Consider the following 24,258-nt stretch of genomic DNA (forward strand, 5'->3'; position numbering starts at 1 on the left):
TAGATATTTTTTTATCAGTCTTTGTTAGATTCTTCGTTTCCTTTGGCTAATAAGCCAATTACTGTAAGTTCGCTATTCTCCTTGTTTGGGATGCTCAGGGAGTCGAATTGAGTGTGGATTTGTCTATTCCTGTAGATATTTTTTTATCAGTCTTTGTTAGATTACCGCTTTATGTAAAGGGTTAAGCTGTTTGGTTGTGTGCCAACAATGTAGATACTCCCCGCACAAGCAGCTCGACACCTGCAAGTGGAGAGATAAACACATGATAAATAACAACCATAATAAGGAATATAATATTTTTTTTTAAATTGCAAGCAACAAGACTAGAACCCAAGAGCTCTTTATTGTGATACCATGTTAGATTACCACTTTACCTACTTAAGCTTAGGTTGTGGGTCAACAATGTATATCAACCTTTAACAGTCTTTTCCTATAAATTTATTAATGGCGTTTAATTCATATTTCTTGCTCTATTTTTTAGTGTTAAATGTTAGTTTGAGTTCTTTGTAGTGATCACTGTTTGTTAGCTGCATTGCTATAAAAAATTTCACTCTGCTCCATTGATTTTTGGCGCAGGAATAGATACCGTTGGTTACAAGAAAATAAAAAGAATATAACAAAGTTCAGCTAACACTCAAAAGTTATGCATGCCTGATGCACTCTAGAAGAATACAAGCCCCCACCTAGTTTATCAAATAAATAAATAAACACTCAGTGTCAATGGCCAAACTACAAATGTGTGAAGCAACTAAACATTGACTAACTATTTTTTGAGAAATCTGAGGATAGTCGGTGAACCAACTAATAGAGCCACTAAGACTTTCTCTGATATTGTTTTGAATTGGTTTTGTTTTTGACGTTGTATTTGTAATTTGAATTTTGTATATTTCTGTTTCATTGTATTCAGGAGTTAGTTTAGGCAGACTTGTTATTTGAATCTTTCTGTTTCATTGTATCTAGGAGTTTGTTTAGGCAGAGTTGTTGTATTTGATTTTCCTTGTAATCTATAAATACTGATCAATGAAAAGTCATCTTGGGTGTGGCCTTTATTTCCTTTCCTATTTTCTACATTTCTCTTTTTATGGTATCAGAGCAATTTAAAATTGCTACTGCTATTCTTCTTTAAGCCACCATAGTTTTAACTAGAAACAATTAATCAAATTCTTCAACTTCCCAACCTGCGATTCACAACACTAACGAGCCAAACAATACCTTAATCACCATCAATATCTCAGCTCAGGCCCCACTTAAACTCACCAACAACAATTACATCTCATGGAAGCTTCAATTTCACACCCTCCTTATTGGATATGATCTCCTAGGATATGTAGATGGATCAAAACCATGTCCACCAGCTACTATTACTACAAACAACACCACTACACCAAATCCTGCTCACATCATATACCCCGATAGAGAAAATCCTTGATGGTCTTGGTGATGAGTACAGAGAACTTGTTCGTGTAGTCCAAGCCTGAGACACTATGATCACGTTTGACGAGCTTCATGCAAAACTTATGAATTTTGAAGCAACTCTCTTTGGAACAAAATCTGAACCTGCTCACTTTCTGGCATCGGCAAATCCTGCAAATTGAACCAACAATGGCTAGTGTCCTTTGAACATCTTAGGGAACAACAATAACAACAATTGGCGTACATCACAATTCTCTAAAAATAGCAACACAGGCTGGTGCCTCTTGTCAAACTACAATAATCGCTCCCCCGCATCCTCCAATGTCAGGCCAAACTTCAGTCGAAATGATCGACATCCTCGTCCCTATCTTGGCCACTGCCAAATTTGTGGGATTCAGGGACATACGGCCAAGAAGTGTCCATCCTTTCGCCTTGTTGCCATTCAGCCATCCACCACCACAAGTGCTTCAATGACCAACTCTCCAAAACCATGGCAGCATCAAGCACACTTTGCTGCGAACACTTCGTCCAACACTCCAACATGGCTATTAGACAGTGGTGCTTCTCATCATGTCACTGTAGACTTGAGCAATCTATTCCTTCATGCGCTTTATACAGGTTCCGACGACATCATGATTGACGATGGCATGGGTCTCCCCATCACTCACATTGGTTCCACTTCTCTTAACACTCCTAGAACCTCTTTTCAATTAAATAATGTTCTTTATGCACCTAACATGAAGAAAAACTTAATCTCCATTTCATAATTTTGTCTCTCAAATAATGTGTCCATTGAATTCTTACCCTCTTCTTTTCTTGTATAGGAACTTCGCTCGGGGGCAACTCTTTTGAAAGGCTAAACGAAGGACGGGGTGTATGAATGGCCATCCTCTTCTCCAGTAGATTCTCCTCTGTTAGCATTTTCTAGTGTCAAGACAACTTCCTCCGAGGGGCATCATAGATTGGTCATCCAACATCTCCTATTTTAAATCACATTCTTTCTCATTATCAATTATACTCATCCACATCATTGTCTTCCAATTTTCTATGTAATGCATCTCATTGCAATAAAAGTCACAAACTTTCCTTTTCTAATTCTTCCCTTGTGTCTTCTCAACCACTTCAAATAATTTTATCTGATTTGTGGACTTCACCTATTTTATCACATGATGGTTTTAAATATTATGTCCTATTTGTTGATCACTTCACCAAATACATCTGGTTTTATCCACCTAAGCACAAATCTGAATTCAAAGATGTTTTTATAAGATTTAAAGCTATTGTTGAAAAATACTTCACACTTAAAATTCGCACAATATATTCGGATAATGGTGGTGAATATTTGGCTTTAGACAATTCTCTTGCTACCAATGGAATCTCTTATCTTACTACTCCACCACACACTCCTAAAAATAATGGCTACTCTGAAAGAAGACACCGTCACATTGTTGAAACAGGTTTATCCCTACTCTCTCATGTCTCAATACCTTTAACCTTTTGGCCTCAATCCTTTGCTAGTGTAGTTTATCTAATTAATAGAATGCCAACTCCAACACTTAATCTTTGTCTCCTCTTGAAATTGTTTTTGGCACTTCTCTAAACTATTCAAAACTTTGGATCTTTGGATGTTTATGCTACCCTTGGCTTTGCCCCTATTCCTCTTCACAAACTTGATGCTCGCTGTAAACCATGTGTCTTTCTATGCTACTCTCTTACACAGTGCATATTTTTGTTTCCATCCATCCACGTCAAAAACATGTCTCTAGGCATGTTAAGTTTGTTGAGTCGGTGTTTCCATTTCACACACTATCCACTCACTTACCTCGTCCACAACCTGATATTGTGTCCACCTGGATTCCTCAGCCTATCACTATTCCTTTGCCAATAGCATCTTTGCCAACAAACGCCACCCCATCTGACGTGCAACCTATCAGGCAGCCTAGTGCGTAGTACTAACACCATCTACTGAACCATTAGCCTCAGCCACAAATACCCAACTTTTGCCATCCAATTCAACCACCACTGCACCTTCCCCCAACCCACCATCTCTCACAGTAACCACTTCCAATCCCTCCGCCTCTCAATCTACTCACACCCACACAATGATCACAAGAGCCAAAAACAACATTACCAAACCTATTCAAAAACTAAATCTTTCCACTCAACTATCTCCACCCACTGACATAGAACCCACCACTGCCACCCACGCCCTCAAGGATCAAAAATGGCGTCGGGCCATGTCTGAAGGATATGATGCTCTTGTTTGAAATGGGACATGGGAGCTAGTACCTCCTACTTCTAGTCACAATATAGTTGGTTGTAAGTGTATTTTTCGCATTAAACGACACTTTGATGGTTCTATTGACAAGTACAAAGCACGTTTGGTAGCTAAAGGATTTCATCAACGTCCTGGTGTTGGCTATCATGATACATTAGCCCTATGGTCAAGCCAACTATGGTGTGCCTTGTTCTTAGTCTTGCTGTTAGTCGTTGATGGTCTCTTTAAAAACTTGATATCAATACTGTGTTTGTACAAGGTCATCTTTCTGAAGATGTCTATTTGTCACAACCACAAGGCTTTGTTGATCCTGATAATCCATCTTGTTGGCCCAGGAGTAGAGTCTAGGGGGGGGGGGGGGGTGAATGGACTCTCTTGCGTATTTTTGCTTTCCTCTACAAAATATAAAACTTGGCTAGATGCAAGCAATTATATCACAATATAAATAATATAAATTAAGCACATGACACAAAATAAAGAGTATAAGGAAGAGAAGTTTAACACCAATGTTTTAACTTGGTTTGGCACCCAACCTATGTCCACGCCTTAAGACACATTCAAGGATTCTACAATCCACTATAAACTCCTTCACCGGCGGAAAAACCTTTACATCACAAAGGAACAAATCCCTTAATGCTCACCAAGAGCCTTCACAAGGTTCACCAAGAACCCTTCAACCACGGTTCACCAAGAACCCTTTGCTATCTAGTTCACCAAGAACCTTTTACAACAAGAAGATGAAATACAAAACAATGCTCCTTGAATGAGTTGATATTTGATACAATGAAAACCTTCAACTCTCTCAAAGTAGTGAATCACAACTAAAATAAAGAGCAAGAAAGATGTTGAGTACAAGGATAATGAACTAAAATGAAGTGTGCTTGGGAATAATGTATAATGACTAAAATCAAGGTTTAAAACAAGTCTTTGGACTTGTATTTATAGGTAAAATGGGCTACTAACTGTTTTATGGCTGTTGGGATGATATATTATAAGTTTACTTTGAAAACTAGCTGTTTATAGCCGTTGGGGCTTGAATCCTGATCCCAATTGTCGACTATTTGACCCAATTCGTCGACTAATTTACCCAATTCGTCGACTAATTTACCCAATTCGTCAGCTAATTGCCCCAATTAGTTGACTGTTTCAGCTGGGCTACATTTGGCCTGAAATCGTCAACGAATTACCCCAAATCGTCGACTAATTTCCCAAATAAAAAAAAGTCATCAACATGAAAGTTGTGAGATTTTTTCTTAACTTTCCATAGATACCAAGATCGCCCTTTTTGTACTTTTCTAGCAAAAGTTATTCCCCAAATACCGAAGGGTGTTCAAGAAATTTAAGAGGTGCATAACTTAGATTTTAAACCCAATCAGGACGAAGCTTTTAATAGATTATAATACTAATATGATTTAAAACTTGTCCCATATAAAAATACATTTGAGTATAGGATATTTTGACAAAACTCTTTATTTTGTACTTTGAAGACTCATAAGTATGAAACTTATGATTTGGGGAATCCTCTATACTCTTTAAATTAGTAGTTTATGCAATTGCTTAACTCTTTGTTTTTGTCTTTGAAGACCATGATTATTGAATTTATGACTTAGTGAAATCCTATATACTCTTGTGAACTAGTATGCACATGCAATTGCTCAACTCTTGCTCAGTATTCATGTGTGAAACAAAATTGCAAGAGTTACGATAGTTCCTACCTCAAACACTTCCTATTATATATATATATACTATGACTCTACATTAGCTTCCTTGGATGTGCTTGAGTTCTTCCAAGTGAGTGTCCTTTTGATCTTTCGTACTCGAACGTCTACTCGGTTTGATCTTTGGCTCTGATTCAGTACATTCATGTATTTGTCACTTGTACCTGTGCTAACTTGACTTGCAAAAATAGAATACACTTGGAACAACAGGTAGGTTAATATCATCAAAACACATTAAATATAATTATGTAGCCACTAAGGCTAACAATCTCCCCCTTTTTGATGATATCTAACTTTTTAAGATTTTACTTGATCTTTACATTTGAGTTTGTACTTATCATAGCTTGATATGTAAAGATTAGTTTCCCTAGAACCATTAATGGGTTGTTATCATCAAAACATGACAATTAAGATCATGTAGCCACCAAAGCTAACAACCTTCCCTTTTTTTTTATGATGGCAAACCATTGGTGTTCTTACAAGGTATTATTGAAAGCTCCCCCTTAATTTATGCATATGATTTGAATAAGATATAAATTTTGCTCCCCCTTACTATATGCATATAAGGCATAATTAAATCATTCAACTAGATATGTTATATCTAGTGGAGCTTTATAACACGCAATACAAAAATTAGAAAGTTCATTAAGATAAAACAGCAAACGAACATAACTTTCATTAAAATAGATTAAGTAACAAATCTGAACTTTAATTTAAATCATTTTAAGCATTACCATAGATTTGTACTTAATACACCTACCCATAGTAACCAATATACAACATCAACCTACTTCTCCCCCTTTTGATCATCATAAAAAAGAGAGGAACTATTCATTTTGCTTAAAAGGTAACCCAAGATGGGTTAAGGGGTTGGATGGTATGCATTACTCGTGTGGTTTTCCTTAAAGACTCAATTTTATGCAAAAAATATGCTGACTATGCATATTTAAGTTTTACCATCATATGTTCATATGACTTAAGGACGACATCTCTTATCTATAAGAGATGGATTTACCTATTAAAGCATGCTTCTGAACCTTTATTCAATATCTAAGATATTCATATTTGAAATACAAGGTTTCTATTTCACCCAAAAATAGGCTAGTTGAGTCCTTTTCCCTTGGACATTTTGGAGTAGTGATATCTTAATGTCTCAAGAAAGCAAATACTATTTCATTCCTTTTTAGTCCTAAAGAGCAAGCCTAAGTAAAGCTTGTGAGGGTGTGCATGCTACTTCATCCCATAAACTATAGCCATTAGCCAATGCTTTTAAAAGAAATAAACCAATTAACAAGATATATAAAGTTTTAAAGATCATATTGGTTTTAACATTTGAACTCATCAATATTGGCTTGATTCTCTAAAGTCCCCAGCATAGTAATCAAACGGTTATTATGTGTAAATTGGGATTTTATACCTTGAGCGCTATCCACAAAAATTTTAGCGTCTCTTATTTAGCACTATCTAAGCTCATTTAGTCAACACTTATTCCTTTTTACCTAGGTGTGGTTAAATCTACCTAAATCCTATTTTCTAATCTTGGGTTCTAAGGAAGCAATGGTTTAACAAGACTAGGTAATTTGTTTAGATACCCATTCTTCCTTGGGTCCTAAGGGATTGATTTTCTTAACTACCCATTCTAGCTTCCTTTCTTTGCCTCTAGTACCTCAATAAGGGCAAGAATCATGAATGTGCCCTTTTCTTTCACAATACAAATAAGTTTTGTTTGCATGTGAAGGATTTGTCTTATTATCCCTATTTTTGCTTGATGAGGCATAACCATGTGATTTATAAGAGGATTTAAAATTCTTTTTGTAAAAACTATTTCTTTTGACTCCTAAAAATTTATTGGAGTTTTCTTTTCCTCTTGTAAATTCGTTAATAGTTTTTCCATGATCCTCATCTTTCTTTTTCAAGAGAGTATTTTCTTTTAAAATATTTTCAATTTGATTTTTCAAATTTCCTAATTCTACTTGAAAAACTTCATGGTCTTTTTGAGCATTTTCAATAAGCTCCTCATTTTTCCTTTTAAGGGATTCATTTTCTTCTTTCAAAGAGAATTCCCTTTATTTAAATAAAGCAAGTTCTTTCACGATATTTTTGTTCTTCCTTTTTACTAAAACTAATTCATCAAATAGTTTAGCACAATTATTCACTAATTCTTCATACGAAGGAGTATAATCATCGTCACCAGAACTTGTTCCTTCTTGTTCGTCGGCCATGAGGCAAACGTGTGCTTCTTCTAATGTGTATATGTGATTAGAACTAAATGTTTCTAAGTCAATGCCTATTTCTTTCTTAGGCTTCTCTAAGTCTCTTACTTCTTTAAAGACCTCATATGTGTCTTGAAGCTAATCCCATATTTCCTTTGCGGTTTCACATCCGAAAATACGATTATATTCATCATCATTCAAAGCACAATAAAGAAAATTTTTGGTCTTAAAATTAAATTGTACTAGCCTCTTTTCCGTGCTTGACATCTTTTCTATTTCTTTTGGTTCCCCTTCTTTATATTTGAAGATGTAGTCTCCCTTTGTAATGATTTGTCACATCTCAAGATCATGTGATTGAATGAAGATCATCATTCGATTCTTCCATGCCGGGTAGTTGGAGCCGTTGAACATCGGCGGTCTAGTCACGGATTGTCCTTGGGAAGAGGTGTCCACTATATACGCCATTTGATCTTTACGCTCTGGAATTTACTCTGAAAAGTTAAGCGTCTCACTTTGATACCACTTGTTGGCCCAGGAGTAGAGTCTAGAGGGGGGGGGGGGGGGTGAATGGACTCTTTTGCGTATTTTTGCTTTCCTCTACAAAGTATAAGATGCAAGCAATTATATCATAATATAAATAATATAAATCAAGCACAAGACATAAAATAAAGAGTATAGGGAAGAGAAGCTTAACACCGATGTTTTAAAGTGGTTCGGCACCCAGCTTACGTCCACGCCTTGAGACACCCTCAAGGATTCTACATTCCACTATAAATTCCTTCACTGGCGGAGAAGCCTTTACACCACAAGAGAGCAAATCCCTTAACGCTCATCAAGAGCCTTCACTAGGTTCACCAAGAATCCTTCAACCACGGTTCGCCAAGAACCCTTTGCTATCTGGTTCACCAAGAACCTTTTACAACAAGAAGATGAAATACAAAACAATGCTCCTTGAATGAGCCGATATTTGGTTCAATGAAAATCTTTCAACTCTCTCAAAGTAATGAATCACAACTAGAATAAAGAGCAAGGGAGATGTTGAGTACAAGGATAATGAACTAAAATGAAGTGTGCTTGGGAATAATGTATGATGACTAAAATCAATGTTTAAAACAAGTCCTTTGGACTTGTATTTGTAGGTAAAATGGGCTACAAGCCGTTTTATGGCCGTTGGGATGATATATTATAAGTTTACTTTGAAAACTAGCCGTTTATAGCCATTGGGGCTTGAATCCCGATGCAAATCGTTGACTATTTGATCCAATTCGTTGAATAATTTACCCATCTCGTTGACTAATTACCCCAATTAGTCAACTGTTTCAGCTGGGCTACATTCTGCCTGAAATAGTCAACAAATTACCCCAAATCGTCGGCTTATTACCCAAATAAGAAAAAGTCATCAACATGAAAGTTGTTGGATTTTTTCTTAGCTTTGCATAGATACCAAGATCGCCTTTTTTGGACTTTTCTAGAAAAAGTTATGCTCCAAATACCGAAGGGTGTTCAGGAAATTTGAGGGGTGCATAACTTAGGTTTTAAACCCAACCAGGACCAAGCTTTTAAAAGATTATAATACTAATATGATTTAAAACTTGTCCCATATGAAAATGCATTAGAGTATAGGATATTTTCACAAAACTCTTTATTTTGTACTTTGAAAACTCATAAATATGAAACTTATGATTTGAGGAAATCCTCTATACTCTTTAATTTAGTAGTTTATGCAATTGTTTAACTCTTTGTTTTTGTCTTTGAAAACCATGAGTTTTGAATTTGTGACTTAGTGAAATCCTATATACTCTTGTGAACCAGTATGCACATTTAATTGCTCAACTCTTGTTCAGTAATCATGCATGAAACAAAACTGCAAGAGTTATGATAGTTACTACCTCAAACACTCCCTATTATATTATAACTCTACATTAGCTTCCTTGGATGTGCTTGAGTTCTTCCAAGTGAGTGTCCTTTTGATCTTTCGTACTCGAACGTCGACTCAGTCCGATCTTTGCCTTTGATCTAGTACCTTCATGTATTTGTCACTTGTACCTGTACTACTTTGATATGCAAAGATAGAATACACTTGGAACATTAGATAGGTTAATATCATCAAAACACATTAAATATAATTATGTAGCCACTAAGGCTAACACATCTTATGTATGCAAGCTTAGAAAAGCAAGTTATGGGCTCAAACAAGCTCCATGTGCCTGGTATACTGAGCTTCGCAAATTTCTTCTTGCTTCGGGTTTTCATAACTCACTAGTTGACACTTCTCTATTCATTTTCAAAAATGGTGGTCATCCTATCTATCTCTTGGTTTATGTGGGTGATATTATTATAACTGGTTCTCCACTTTTTGATGCCATTGTTGGGAGCTTACCATATCTATTACTTACTCGGCCGGACATAGCTTTTTCTGCCAACAAGTTGTCGCAATTCATGCACAAACCAACCTCAGATCATTGGATTCTAGTTAAGCGACATCTTTGTTATCTTTGTGGTTTGGTTAATGAAGGCATACTCCTCTACCGTGAATCATCCCAACCTTTGCATGCTTTCTCCAATGCCAATTGGGCTGGGAACATAGATGATTTCACTTCCACCAGTGCATATATTGATTACCTTGGTTGTAATCCAATTTCCTGGAGTTCCAAGAAGCAACGCTCTGTTGCCCGATCCAACACCAAGGCTGAGTATCGATCTGTTGCAAATACTCCTGCCGAACTCAACTGGGTGTGCTCTCTCTTGGCTGAACTTGGTGTGTCTCTTTCACATTCACCTGTGATTTACTGTGATAATAATGGGGCCACTAATCTCTATTCCAACCCAGTTTTCCACTCTAGAATGAAGCATGTGGCTATCGATTTCCATTTTATTCGTGATCAGTTCAATTGGGACGTCTGCATGTTGCTCATGTTTCTAGTAAAGACCAGCTTGCTGATGCTTTGACAAAGCACCTATCTAGGACACCGTTTCTTACTCTCAAGACCAAGATTGCACTCGCTACTCGAGCCCCATATTAAGGGGGCATAATAGAGCCACCGAGACTTCTCTGATATTGTTTTGAATTGGTTTTATTTTTTTACTTTGTATTTGTAATTTGAATTTTGTATATTTTTGTTTCATTGTATTTAGGAATTAGTTTAGGCAGACTTGTTATTTGAATCTTTCTGTTTCATTGTATCTAGGAGTTAGTTTAGGTAGAGTTGTTGTATTTGATTTTCCTTGTAATCTATAAATATTGATCAATGAAATGTCATCTTGGGTGTGGCCTTTATTTCCTTTCCTATTTTCTACATTTCTCTCTTTACTATAAGCTTTTCCCAAATTTTATGTCAGAGTGGATTAGTGGAATTGCGTTTCTCACAAAGTTTAGGGCTTCTCCGAGTATAAAAATTTTCTGAATTTTAATGACCTTTGCTCTGTCCAGTCTTCAAAGGGATTGGAAGGCAGCATTATTGTCGTTAGTTGAATTGTGGAGGATGCCTTATCCTCCATATACTGTACTTGTGTTTTAATTTTATTTAATGGAATTTTTTGTGATCTAAATAATTAAATAAATAAATTACAGAGGTATATGTATGTCAGTATATGTTTCACGAAGCTTCTGGGGACCAAGGTTCAATGTAGATCTGCCCCTGTATAATAGCAACAACCACCACCTCGGAAACAGAAAACTCATCCAAGAAACTAAAGAGACAGTTTACAACACACTCTATGTATATATTAACAGGTACATTTTGTTCCAGTTATTGGCCATTCCTTCCATTAAGTCTTGAGTGCGCAGCCTGAAACATCTTCTGTAAAATCTGTTGAATAGCTTGGAATCCTACCCAAAGCACTTTATTGTTCCCTTTCCATCAATGGCAACAAATATATGCAGCTAAAGCATTCTTCTTGCCACATGAACACCCACCATTTTTTTTAATGATATTAATCCAAAGCTATGTCAGTTCTTGTTCCCATTTATTGATGGTTTCCAATGTTTTAAAAGACTCAATCAAGGCTCGCCTCTAGGCAAGGCATGCCTAAAATGTCTCGAGGCTTAGTCAAAAAAACTAAGTCCAAAAAAGGCTAACGCATTACATGGTGAGTTAGACATATGTACAGTAGGCAAACCTTTTGGGCCTTCTTAGCTGAAACTTAAGCATTTTGGAAGTTTGGTCCTCAAGTTAGATTTGACTAGAAAATTTTAACTCTATGTTTATATAAAAGGAATGCCATAATATGAGTTGATTTCTAAAACTCTTGAACCTCAACCTTTCCAAGACAATTAACTTGTATCTTAGATCTTGAAAATAATTTGAAATTTGTAATGATTAGCTGTCCTTAGTCATGATTTACATTATGAATTCAAGGTAGCAATTTTTGAATCACTAACAAGTAGTTTGCAAATTATGCTTGCTTTTTTTTTTTTTACATTGTATTTGTGATTTTCTTAATTTTTCTGTATTTTTAAAGTATATGTAATTTATTTACATATTTTTATCTTAAAATAAAATTCTCAAAAAGCTTACACCCCAACGCCTTAAGGCTCATGCCTCACCTAGTAAGCATTAAAATGCCTCACCTTATGCCTTCACCTTTTGGAACATTTATAGTTTCTATGCAGAATTTCACCAAAATGCAGATCTACTTCTCTAGAAAGGCAAAAATTCAAGGATAAATGCTCTAAAATCCTTGCTAGAGGCGTTCACAAGTTGCAATATTGAACAGGAAACAACTGCAAATGTTATTGCTCCTTATTCAGAAGGGGAAAAAAATAAAATAGAACTCGTGCAGCTTGCGTCGACCCCCCTAAAGAGTTGTCATAGCTTCTCATTTGCCATCATTTGAGCATTCATCTCTATAAAAGCCTTTTACGTTGCCTCTGGGCTCCATCGCAACTTGAAATGTAACAGCTAGTTCTATTGCGTGGCTCTATTGCCACTTGACGCATATATCATCTAATTATGCAGAAAGCTAAGAAAGATTGAATATGCTTGCCTTGGTCAATGATTAATTTTCTGTCCTCTTATATTTATCTTAGCATCATATATGGGTTTCTTTTTTATTGGAAATTAGCATCAGTTCTTACATGGAGTATTATTTGGTTAATTTTTTGTTTATTGAGCACTTTTTCTGTCTCCAAATGTGATCAGTTGTTGCAGTTCTTTATTTTTAATCTTATCAAGGTCATACTGTAAGCAAGGAAACTGTGTGTCTGTGTTTAGACTGGTTGTTCATCAGCTTTTTCTTTCCAATGTTTTCCTTCCAGATGAAGTATGTTTGATAAACTTTAGGTATATAATTTCATTATTAGTTGTTGATATTACATTGGTTTGTAGTCCATGTTCTAAGTCTTATCTACTTTGTTAGTATCCCTTACTTTGTGAATTAGCATCCAGTGATCTCTTGTGAATTCTAATATTATTTGGGTTGTTTACTGCTGCTAGTTATTCAATCATTTTAATATGATTTGATGGCAATTTTTTATTTGGGTGCTTTCTACCTGGATTTTTGAAATGTACTTATGCATACTTTCTACTGGTTCATTTTTAAGGTGAACATGGCATATAGTTTGATGCGGTATTATTTTTCAACTCAAGCTTTGGTTGATCTTCCAGCGGGTGGGATAGTTGATGTGCCTCTGGCACAGACTGGTGAAGGTATTGCTGAATGTGAGCTTCTCAAATGGTTTGTGCATGAGGTGAGTGAATATGCCAGTTTAACATTTTATTCCCTGTTTGACTATTTTTCAACTCAAGTGTGTGTAGGGTATATAATTGAAATCCTTTCATCCAACTATGCACGGTTCATTCCCCACTCCCCCCTCAACCTCAAGACCAAAAAAAAGCCAAATTTAATTTATTTTTTTGTCCATGAATTCATTTCAGGTCTTCTTTTCAAATATTAATGGTGTTTATTTTAATTTATATTGCTTTTAGATGTTGAGTTCTGTGCCTTACATTGGATTCCTGTTATGGTTCACTGTTTTTCTGGGGAAGAAAGATACAACTTTTGTTCAAGAAATTTTTTTAGTGGAACGATTTCGACCATCTTTTGAAACTCATATTTCTGGTCCTGGCTGAATTTGTGGCGTTGGTGTTGCCATTCTATAGTTGGATCTAATCTTTGTCTAATGGGAATGAAGACTGCTTTTGCTGGAAAAAATTAACATTGATATTCTTTCTTGTCGTAATATCAATTATGTTGGCATATCAACCTGAGCGGGTTCTAAGTGACTTTGGATGTCTGGAGCAACCGAACAATGACAGGGCATAGGAAAGAATCTCTCTCTGGGTGGAGATAATTTCCAATCTAGAAAGCATTTAAACGTTGTATGAAAAAGAGCTGCTGTTTTGCTCAGCTCTTGGAATGACAAAATTTTCACAGTATTTTTTTTTTCTTGAACTCTGTGTGGGGTGTTTGTGTAGAATGGCCTGAAACAATAATTTTAACCAGGATTCTAATTCCTGGACCAACTTCTTCAAATTGTTAAATGTGGTCTGGTAGGAGTGGGTTCTAGCTATGTCGATAATTTGGTCAAATAGTAACTGAAAATGGTTTGTGGATGCAAGACTTGCAACTGATCTCAGGTAGAACCCAAGATTTGCTGACCATGCCATTTACTGCTGCAGCTTGATTAGAAAATTTAATGTTTTGATACATTGCAATAGTAACGGTGTCAACTCTATCTCTGAATTTGTTTCACTTTCTGAGTGAAATAATAGTTCAGGTTTAGATCAATTAAATGGGGGTGCCTGATGTGTATTCTCATGTTATTGAACAAGGCCATTTTTTATCTGTTTTCTTTGAAAGGATTTGATGAGTATTTTATGTCGTAGGGAGTGTGGGGTTTTATTTATTTATTTATTTATTTAAAGCCTTGTTATTTTTGGTTCATTTATGATATAGAATGTCATGCACTGTTATGGTCTTTTCATCTATTTTTAATAGTCTAGCATCTTGAGTTATTATTTATAGTTTCTTTAACAGCTTTTGTCTTGTTCATAAGCCTGCCATCTTGGCACCTTAGCATGCCGTGGCCTATTTCTTTTTTTATATTGAAAATATTATCTTTCTGATGAATGGACATGTTATTTTGTTGGATAAAACATTTCTTTCTGTTTATGCGATTATTGATCTCTAGCCTCATTGTTTTGATATATGAAAAAAAAAAAAAAAACTGAATTTTGATAAAATTAGACTGGCAGGGGGATGAAGTTGATGAATTTCAGCCACTTTGTGAAGTTCAGAGTGACAAAGCTACCATAGAAATAACAAGTCGTTACAAAGGAAAGATTTCTCAAATTCTTTATGCTCCGGGTGATATTGTGAAGGTATCAATTGGAAATTCACTTTTCAGATTTGAACATTTGTTGTAATTCAGAATTTGTGCTAGCTATTGTCTTTCCCTTGTCAATCATTGTGCATGTAATGGGTCATTTTCGAGTGCAATGGTGAAAATATTTGGGTGTCAAGTACAAATACACGGATTTAAGCCTTGAGAGCAGCCACTTTGCATAAAAATATCAAAGGATAGCCATGTCTGGCTCATTCCTACCCGGTCCTGTCTGGTGACATAAAATCTGTACAATGGCCTTTTTTTTATTAATGATAATGAGCTGATTACCATAAAAAATCTCCCCAAGAAAATAGATTGAGGTCATGTTTTGTTCGTAATAGCTTACAACAGAAAATGTTGCCTTGTCATCATAAAGCATATGACACTGCAAAAAAACGATATTTACTGATCCATAACATGGAATAGATAAAGGAATGGCTATGCCCAAATTTCACTATGAGAATCTCAATTCCTATTCTATTTCATATTGGATGAAATAATATAGACTTTTACATGAGTGACGTTTTTCAAAATTATGATATCTCTAGAATTTTTATTCCATCCTCACCTTATTCCTTTCTATTCTATGAACACACAATTCCATGAACAAATGTAACCTAAGAGTTTTCGTAAATATTTCATCTTGTCTGATACTGGACATATCAGCATTGTATCAGTTCATCTCTTTTGTCTAGACTCTTTTGTGTTATGACATTCATCCATGGTTCTAACTTTGCAGGTTGGAGAAACTCTTCTAAAGATAGTTGTTGAAGATTCTCAGGCTCCTACACTTACTTGTAAGGGTTCAGACAACATAATGTCTTTGCATTCTGAAGTATATGACTCTACTACTCAAAGTTCTGTCCCAAACAAGCATAACATGGGTGGAGTTCTATCCACACCAGCTGTTAGGAACCTGGCAAAGGAATATGGTATAAATATAAATGATGTCCAGGGAACTGGAAAAGATGCGAGGGTGTTGAAAGAAGATATCCTTAACTATGTTGCCCACAAAGAGACTGCTAGAGAACCACTTTCCTCACTAAGTGTTAATCCTGCAGAATTTTTGCTGGAAAGAGAAGAGAATCGGTGTGCATCTTCTGCTGATGGATGGCAATACAAAGATACAACAGTTTCATTGAGGCACGTAATTAGTACTTCAAATTACTTAAAGTTGCATGTTACTCTGTGCCATTGAGTTGTTTTATGTCAAATAACAATATACAACCACCACCATCTCCTTGAGTCTGTTCTATGAATCCTATTCCTTCATTGTGCCTGATATAGGACTGTACCCTCTGAAAGTTGGAGGGATGTGAAAGAAGAAAATAAAAACCCCAAATCATAATAAGCAGAACATTTGTTATGCTTTAATTTTTTGCCAAATTATTGTGAAAAAGAATAATCCAAGCACAATCATTCAGTGTAGAACTCTTTTAAGTTACAGTTCACAGACATTCATATGTAAGTATCTCCTCTGATTGTAAGTTTGGTGGTTTCTTTTTAGATTAGTTGCTTTATTGGCCACTTCACTGATGCCCTCTGCTGAATCTGCTACTTGTGGCTAGAATAGTAGTCCTTGAAAGCATGTTGATTGGAGGAGAGTTCTTTAATTTCTGCCCTGCAAGTAGTTATTCATGCTAAAGGAGATGAAGTTAGCTAGTTAATGATGTGTCATTGTAGGGGATTCCAGCGTACAATGGTTAAATCAATGACAATGGCTGCGAAAATTCCCCATTTTCATTATGTAGAAGAGATAAATTGTGAAGCACTTATCGAGCTTAAAGCATCTTTCCAAAGGGAGAATTCTGATCAAGATGTGAAGCACACATTCCTTCCGTTATTGATAAAGTCACTCTCAATGGCATTGAGCAAATATCCATTAATGAATAGTTGCTTCAATGATGAATCAACTGAAGTCATCCTTAGAGGTTTGTTGATGTTACTGCTGCTTAGTTGTTGCTACTGTGTCATTACTGGCTGCTTCTATGTTTCTGATTAGCAGAGCATATTTAATAAGTTATATAATCAACTAAGTGATGCATCTGATTATGTATGTTCTTGCAGTGACTCCATGATTTTTCGGGACAATTTTTGTCAGAATGTAGTTTATTGAGTCTGTGTTGCTTCTTGGTTGCTATATATATATATATTTTAAGATATTTTTGTAAGAATGACAAATCAACTGAAGTCATCCTTAGAGTTAGAGGTTTGTTGATGGTACTTCTGCTTAGTTGTTGCTACTGTGTCAGTTACTGGCTGCTTCTATGTTTCTGATTAGCAGAGCATATTTAATAATTATAAAATCAATTGAGCAATGCATCTGATTATGTATGTTTTTGCAGTGACTCCATGATTTTTCAGGACAAATTTTATAAGAATGTAGTTTATTGAGTCTGCGTTGCTTCTTGGTGGCTATATATATATATATTAAGATATTGAAGAATTGACATGCTTGTTCTCATTGATTAATTTTAACATGCTAAAACTTGGCATTTGCCTCTTCGAGGTCTGAGGTTGATATCACTGGGCTTGTTTTTTTCTCTCATCTTCTTTGCTGCTTTTTTTTTTTTTTTTGGGGGGGGGGGGGGGGGGGGGGGGAGATGTACTAATTTTTACATAATTTTTCACCAAGTGGACTCTTGATATTGTTGGTTCAAACTGAAGCCAGTGTGTTGATAATTGGACCGGATCAGCTGGTTCAACCAGGAAACACAGTTACAGGTTCTTTTCTAGTTCAGGTGAGACCGACAACTTTTGAGTGGTAAAAACCTGGACTAAACTGGATTGGAAGTGGATGAACCTGTTAGAGGTTATTAATGTTTTTTAGTATTATTATTGTGTTAGTATGTTAATTAGTGAGAGTTAGTAAGGGTATTATTGTCATTAAACTGTATTTAATTTGTATTATAAATAGAGGGAGAGACCTGGTCATTCATTTTAATCAAATCTTAACATGGTATCGAAGCGTGATCCAACCTAAACCCTATTCCCCTCGTCCCCTCGGCCGTCACCGGAAAACACCATTCCCATGGCTGTCCTTCCCAGATTCACCTCCGTCCCATATAATTTCACAAAACCAACCATACAACCATGAACAGAACCCCCTGAACCCTAACCCCACAAAACCCCATTGCCAGAGGAGCCCTCACGCAACCCACGCACCAACCAAATGCCGGCAGGGCTGACCCCACGTGCCGGCGCGTGATTGAAGTTCCAGCCACTTTGTTTTCCTCTGCCATGCTTTGATTCCTTCTCTAGACTATATTATCAAGCTGTTAGGCCAGTTTTTTCCTAAAAAATTCAACCTTTTTCGACCATGCACTCGTGGTATTCCATTAATTTCTGTTCAGGGTTTGTGAAGGCTTCTTTGTGAGTTTTTTGGAGTCGTGGCAGCATTTGTATGTTCAGTTGTGAGGCTGTGGCAGTGCTATATCCATTGGTGAGTTGTTCACCTCATCTGTGGTTGTGTCGGTGCTTCACATAGTTTTTGATTGTCCCGATTAGTGATTATTCTTCTTGTTTTTGGTGTGGTTGCTGACTTGTGAATGCTGTGGCAGTGCTATATCTGTCGGTAAGTTGTTCACCTGTCGTTGTGTCGGTGCTTCACATAGTTTGTGATTGTCCCGATTAGTTTTTATTGTTCTTCTTGTTTTTGATATGGTCGCTGATTAGTGAGTGTTAGGATGGAATCTATGAATCCCTAAAATTTTTTCCTACATCGCTGCTACAAATAACAACTCAAAAGTTGGATGGAAAGAACTGTGTTCAATGGTCTAAAACTGTCTGGATTTATTTAGCAGGATTAGGGAAATCTGAACACTTGCTCCAATCTGATCCTTCTAATGAGAAAAGAAAAGACGTGTGGGTTCAAGAAGATGCCTTGATTGTTTCCCTTATATGGAATTTGATGGGGCCACAGATTACACGGATGTGTATACATCTAGATACGTGCAAGGACATTTGGGATTATGTCAACCTTCTATACTCCAGTAACATGGCACGCATGTATGATTTATCCCAGGAGTACTTTCAGTTACAACAAGGAGATAGGAGTATTGCAGATTATTTTGGAGAGATGAAGCATATTCATGAGGAGCTTAATGTCGTGCAACCTATAATTGCCGACATTCGTGAGATGTAGATGCAGAGGGAGCAGATGACAGTTCTTCGTGTTCTAGTAGGCTTGAGACCTGAGTTTGAGACAGTCCGGTCCTAGATACTTAGTAGTGTCGAACTGCCATTATTTGTTGATGTTTATTTGCTTCCTTTAGCACATAGTCTCTTGCTCTTGCATTTGGCTTTGAGAAGACAAACTTTGCTACACAAGGTGATCCTAGTTCTTTACTAAACAACCACAAAAGTTATAGAGGTGGTTCAAGTGGTTGTAGTGGTAGAGATGGACAAGGTGGAGGTACTCCTTGCAAGTGCACTCATTGTGGACGGAGTAATCATACTATTGAGCAGTGTTGGGATCTTCATGGCAGACCTTCACATGTTGCCAATGTAACCATCACTGACTTCACACCTTTGGGGGCAGCCAATGCAGCCACCACCAACTCCTCACCTTTGGGGCTGAGTGGGGGGCAACGTACTATATCCATGGCAAAGGAAGAGTATTCCAAATTCCAGCAGTATCGAGAGTCACAGCAAACTTCTCTTCCCATTGTATCTCTTGCCCAAACAGGTAATCACATAGTATGCCTGTCATCTAGTTCTTCTCGTCCTACTCCTTGGGTCATAGTCTTCGCTGCCACTGATCATATCACAGGTATACCTAGCTTCTTGTCCACTCTCCAATATCTTGTAAATTTACCTTGTGTTACTCTTGTTGATGGATCCACTACTACAATTAAGGGAATTGAGACTATAAATCCCATTTCTTCTATTTCTCTTCCTTCCATTTTATATATTCCCAAATTTCCTTTCAATCTTGTGTCCATTAGCAAAATTACTAAATCCATTAATTGTTTAATGACATTCTTCCTTGATTTTGTGGTTATTCAAGATTTGAAGACGAGGAAGATGATTGGAAGAGGGTGTGCAATTGGTGGACTCTATCACTTTGAGCCGCCATCTCCTTCTACCACCTGCACTGCTGCTGCCACACCTTTCCAAATTCATTGTCGCCTTGGTCATCCTTCATTGGAAAAGTTAAAATGTCTTGTTCCTGGTTTGAGTTATGTGTCTAGCATTGATTGTGAGTTTTGTTAGTTGGGAAAGCACCATTGTGTTCCTTTCGCTTCCCGAATCAATAAATGGGCTACAAGACCTTTTGTGTTAGTTCATTCTAATGTTTGGGGTCTTAGTAGGGTTGTGTCCAAGTTGGGTTTTTGATACTTTGTAACCTTTGTGAATTGATTATTCAAGAATGACTTGGTTATGTTTAATAAAAGATCGTTCTGAGTTATTTCATGTATTTTTTGCCTTTTATTCTGAAATAAAGACTCGATTTGGTTTGCCAGTTCGAATGCTTCAAAGTGATAATGCTAAAGAGTTTTTCAGTGCACAATTCACGACTTATATGATTCTGTTTGGTATTGTTCATCAATCATCCTGTGCCCACACTCCTCAGAAAAATGGGTTGCAGTCTTGCAGAGAGGAAAAATAGACATCTTCTTGTAATCACTCGCACCTTACTTTATCAAATGCATGTACCTAAAGTGTTTTGGAGTGATACTATGCTTACTGCTTGTTATCTAATCAACAAAATGCCATCCTCTGTTCTTAGTGGTAAAATTCCCTACTCCATTCTCTTTCCTAATTAACCTTTATTTTCTCTTCCTCCTCTTATATTTGGGCGTGTGTCATTTGTTCATCAACTAACTCTTGGGATGGATTAGTTGGATCCTGGTGCTATAAAATGTGTCTTTTTGGGCTATTCATATTCTCAAAAAGGATATCATTGTTATAGTTCTATGTTGCATCGTTTCATTGTTTCTGCCATTGTTACCTTTTTGAGTCTACACCTTACTACACCCAATCATTGAGCGCTTTTGAGCTCAATGAATTTCTTCCTTTGCCTAATCTTTCATATTCTATGTTGCTATCCTTGCCCCACCAACCATTTGAGTCTCCATGTAGTTCATGTCCTTCTCATTGTCTTGATCATCCTAATTTGCAGGTGTATTAACGACTGTGGCTCAAAGGAAGAGAGTCCCCTCTATCTTCTACTACCATGCCTTTGGTTTCATCATCTAATGATCATACTACCCATGATGTTGATCCTTCTATTGCTGTTTGGAAAGGTAAACGCACATGTACTCGACATCCTATTCCCAACCATGTTTGTTATGATTCCTTATCACCCTCCTATTATTGTTTTGTTATTGCTCTATCATCTACTACCTTTCCTAATTCTATTTCAAAATTCTTAACCCATTCTAGGTGGAGGGATGCTATGGTTGAAGAGATGAATGCTTTACATGACAACGGTACTTGAGACTTGGTACCTCTTCCTCGTGACAAGTCTATGGTTGGTTGTCGCTAGGTTTACATTGTGAAAGTCAACCCTAATGGTTCAGTGGCTCGTCTAAAAGTCTGTCTTGTTGCTAAGGGATACACTCAGATGTATGGTCGGGATTATTCTGATACTTTTTCTCCGTTTGCCAAATTTGCATTAGTACGTCTGTTCATCTCCTTGGTTACTACTTGTCACTGGCCTCTGCATCAGTTAAATGTGAAAAATGCATTCTTGCATAATGACCTCGAGGATGCGGTTTATGTGGAGCAATCACTTGGGTTTGTTGCTCAAGGGGAGTTAGGCTTAGTGTGTTAGCTCAAGAAGGCTTTATATGGTTTAAAATAGTCTCCTAGAGCATGGTTTGGTCGTTTCAGTGTTGTAGTACTTGAGTTTGGTCTTTGAAGGTGTGTTGTGGATCATTCCATGTTTTAGCATCGTACTTCATCAGGTAGGATCCTTCTTGATGTTTATGTGGATGATATTGTTATTAGAGGTGATGATGATAAAGGTATTTAGAGTCTCAAATTTTTTTCTATAGATTAAGTTTCAAACCAAGGATTGGGGACTGTTGAAATACTTCTTGGGTATAGAAGTATCTAGCTCTCATATTGGGAACTGTTTTGTCATAGAGGAAGTGTTTTCTTGATCTGTTCGATGAAATTGGCTTGTTGGGATCAAAACTGGTTGATACACTCATGGATCCTAACAGCAAGTTAGTGCCGGATAGGGTGATTTGCCACCTAATCCTAGACAATATCGGAGATTTGTTGGAAAGTTGAATTATCTCATAATCACTTGGCTGGATATATCTTTTGCAACAAGTGTTGTGAGTCAATTTTTAGATTCTCTGAGGACAAGTCATTGGGACACAATAATTCGCATCTTGAGATATCTCAAAGGTGCACCTGGGAGAAGTCTTTTATATCGTGATAAGGGTCACACTTATATCCATGGATATATAGATGCATATTGGGCTGTATCACCTTCCGATTAGAGTTCCACAATTGGATACTGTATCTTGGTTGGTTGTAATTTGGTTTCTTGGAAGATTAAGAAACAAATTGTGGTGGCAAGGTCAAGTGTTGGATCAGAATATAGAGTTATGGCTCACATTGCTTTTGAACTTGTCTGGTTGAAGAACATGTTGGAAGAATTGGGTATTTCTCATTCTCAGCCTATGAAGTTGATGCGTGACAATCAAGTTGCACTTCATATTGCCTCCAACCTGGTCTTTCATGAGCGGACGAAGCACATTGAATTTGATTACACTTTGTTCAAGAGAAACTTGTGCAAAAGCTCGTTACAATCACTTTTGTGAAGTCGGACATGTAGCTTGTTGATTTGTTTAAAGTTCTGTTGGCCCTAGAGTCGAGTCTAGAGAGAGGGGGGGGGGGGTGAATAGACTCTTTTGTGTATTTTCTTTTTTCTCTACAAAATATAAAAACTTTGCAAGATATAAATGATTATATCACAATATATAAAATATAAATCGTACACAAGATATAAATTAAAGAGAAGGGAAGAGAAGCTTAACACCGATGTTAACGTGGTTCGGCCCCTTGCCTACGTCCATGCCTTGAATCACACCCAAGGTTTCCACAATCCACTAACACAACTCCTTCACCGGCAGAGAAGTCTTTACACCACGGGAACAAATCCCTTTTGCTCACCAAGAGCCTTTCAGTAAGGTTCATCAAGAACCCTTGCAATTCGGTTCACCAAGAAACCTTTTACAACAAATGGATGAATATGATTTAGAAAAACAAATGCTTATTGAATGAGCTAATATTTGATACTATCAAATCCTCACACAACTCTCTCAAAGTAATGTAGCATACTAAGATTGAAGAGCAAGAGGGAAGTTGAGCACAAAGATGATGAACTAATTGAAGTGTGCTTGCAAAATGATATATGATTACTAAGATCAATCTTTACACAAGCCTTTGGACTTGTATTTATAGGCAAAATGAGCTACTAGTCGTTTTATGGCTGCTGGGCTAATAAATTAATTGTGTAGAATCCCGACGCCAATTGTTGACGGATTCCCCCAAACCGTCGACGGTTTCCTCTAGGCAAAAATTCAATTAACTCTCTGCCTGAAACCATCAATGCACCTGGGCCAAACCATCGACAATTTGTCCTATTTCTTTACAAACTTGATTTTCTTGTTTACTTAGGTGCATGATAATGGTTTTAACCCAACCGGGATCAAGTATATAAAAGATTTACAACACTAGGATGATTTAAAACTTGTTCCTTATGAAAACGTAGTAAGTATAGGATATAAGTATAAAACTCTTTGATTTTGTTCTTTGAAAACTCATTAAGTTTTGTTTTAAGAGTTTGGCGATATCCTATATACTTATATCCTAATATGAAATGCATTTGCTCAACTTTTGCTCAATGATCTTGCATGAAACAATACCGCAAAAGTTATAGTAGTTCTTACCTCAAACACTCCCTATTACACTACAACTTTGTTGGATGTGCTTGAGTCCTTCCGAGTGATCATTCACTTTGATCTTTCCTACTCGAATGTCCACTCGATCTAATCTTTGCTTTGGATTCAGTACGTTCATGTATATGTCACTTGTACCTGTACTAACTTGATCTGTAAAGATAGGTTAAACTTGAAAATACATCAAATATGATTATGTAGCCATTAAGGCTAACAATCTCCTCTTTTTTTATGATGTCTAACCTATTGAGTGTAACTTGATCTTAGCATTTGAATTTGTACCTGTCATAGCTTGGTATGTAAAGATTAGTTTGCTCAGAACCACTAATGGGTTATTATCATGCAAATGTGACAATTTGGATTATGTAGCCACTAAGGCTAACAGTCT

The 24,258-nt window shown here is 36.6% G+C and overlaps 1 protein-coding gene across 4 annotated transcripts in view; it reads left to right on the plus strand.

Annotated features, from left to right (window-relative positions):
* The window catches only part of LOC131152091 (lipoamide acyltransferase component of branched-chain alpha-keto acid dehydrogenase complex, mitochondrial), a 64,732-nt gene that overhangs the window by 395 nt on the left and 40,079 nt on the right, over positions 1-24,258 (plus strand). Inside the window, exons 2-6 of one of the 4 annotated variants that reach the window (XM_058103722.1) lie at positions 13,165-13,311; positions 14,819-14,944; positions 15,689-15,881; positions 16,011-16,092; positions 16,633-16,880. In XM_058103722.1, coding sequence (XP_057959705.1) covers positions 13,165-13,311; positions 14,819-14,944; positions 15,689-15,881; positions 16,011-16,092; positions 16,633-16,880 — 796 coding nt within the window. Of the gene's footprint in view, positions 1-37; positions 64-13,164; positions 13,312-14,818; positions 14,945-15,688; positions 16,097-16,632; positions 16,881-24,258 lie in introns of those variants that run through there. The other 3 variants (XM_058103723.1, XM_058103720.1, XM_058103721.1) reach the window with 3 other exon arrangements.

The sequence above is a fragment of the Malania oleifera genome, chromosome 3 (assembly GCF_029873635.1).
Source record: "Malania oleifera isolate guangnan ecotype guangnan chromosome 3, ASM2987363v1, whole genome shotgun sequence".
Lineage (NCBI taxonomy): Eukaryota > Viridiplantae > Streptophyta > Magnoliopsida > Santalales > Ximeniaceae > Malania > Malania oleifera.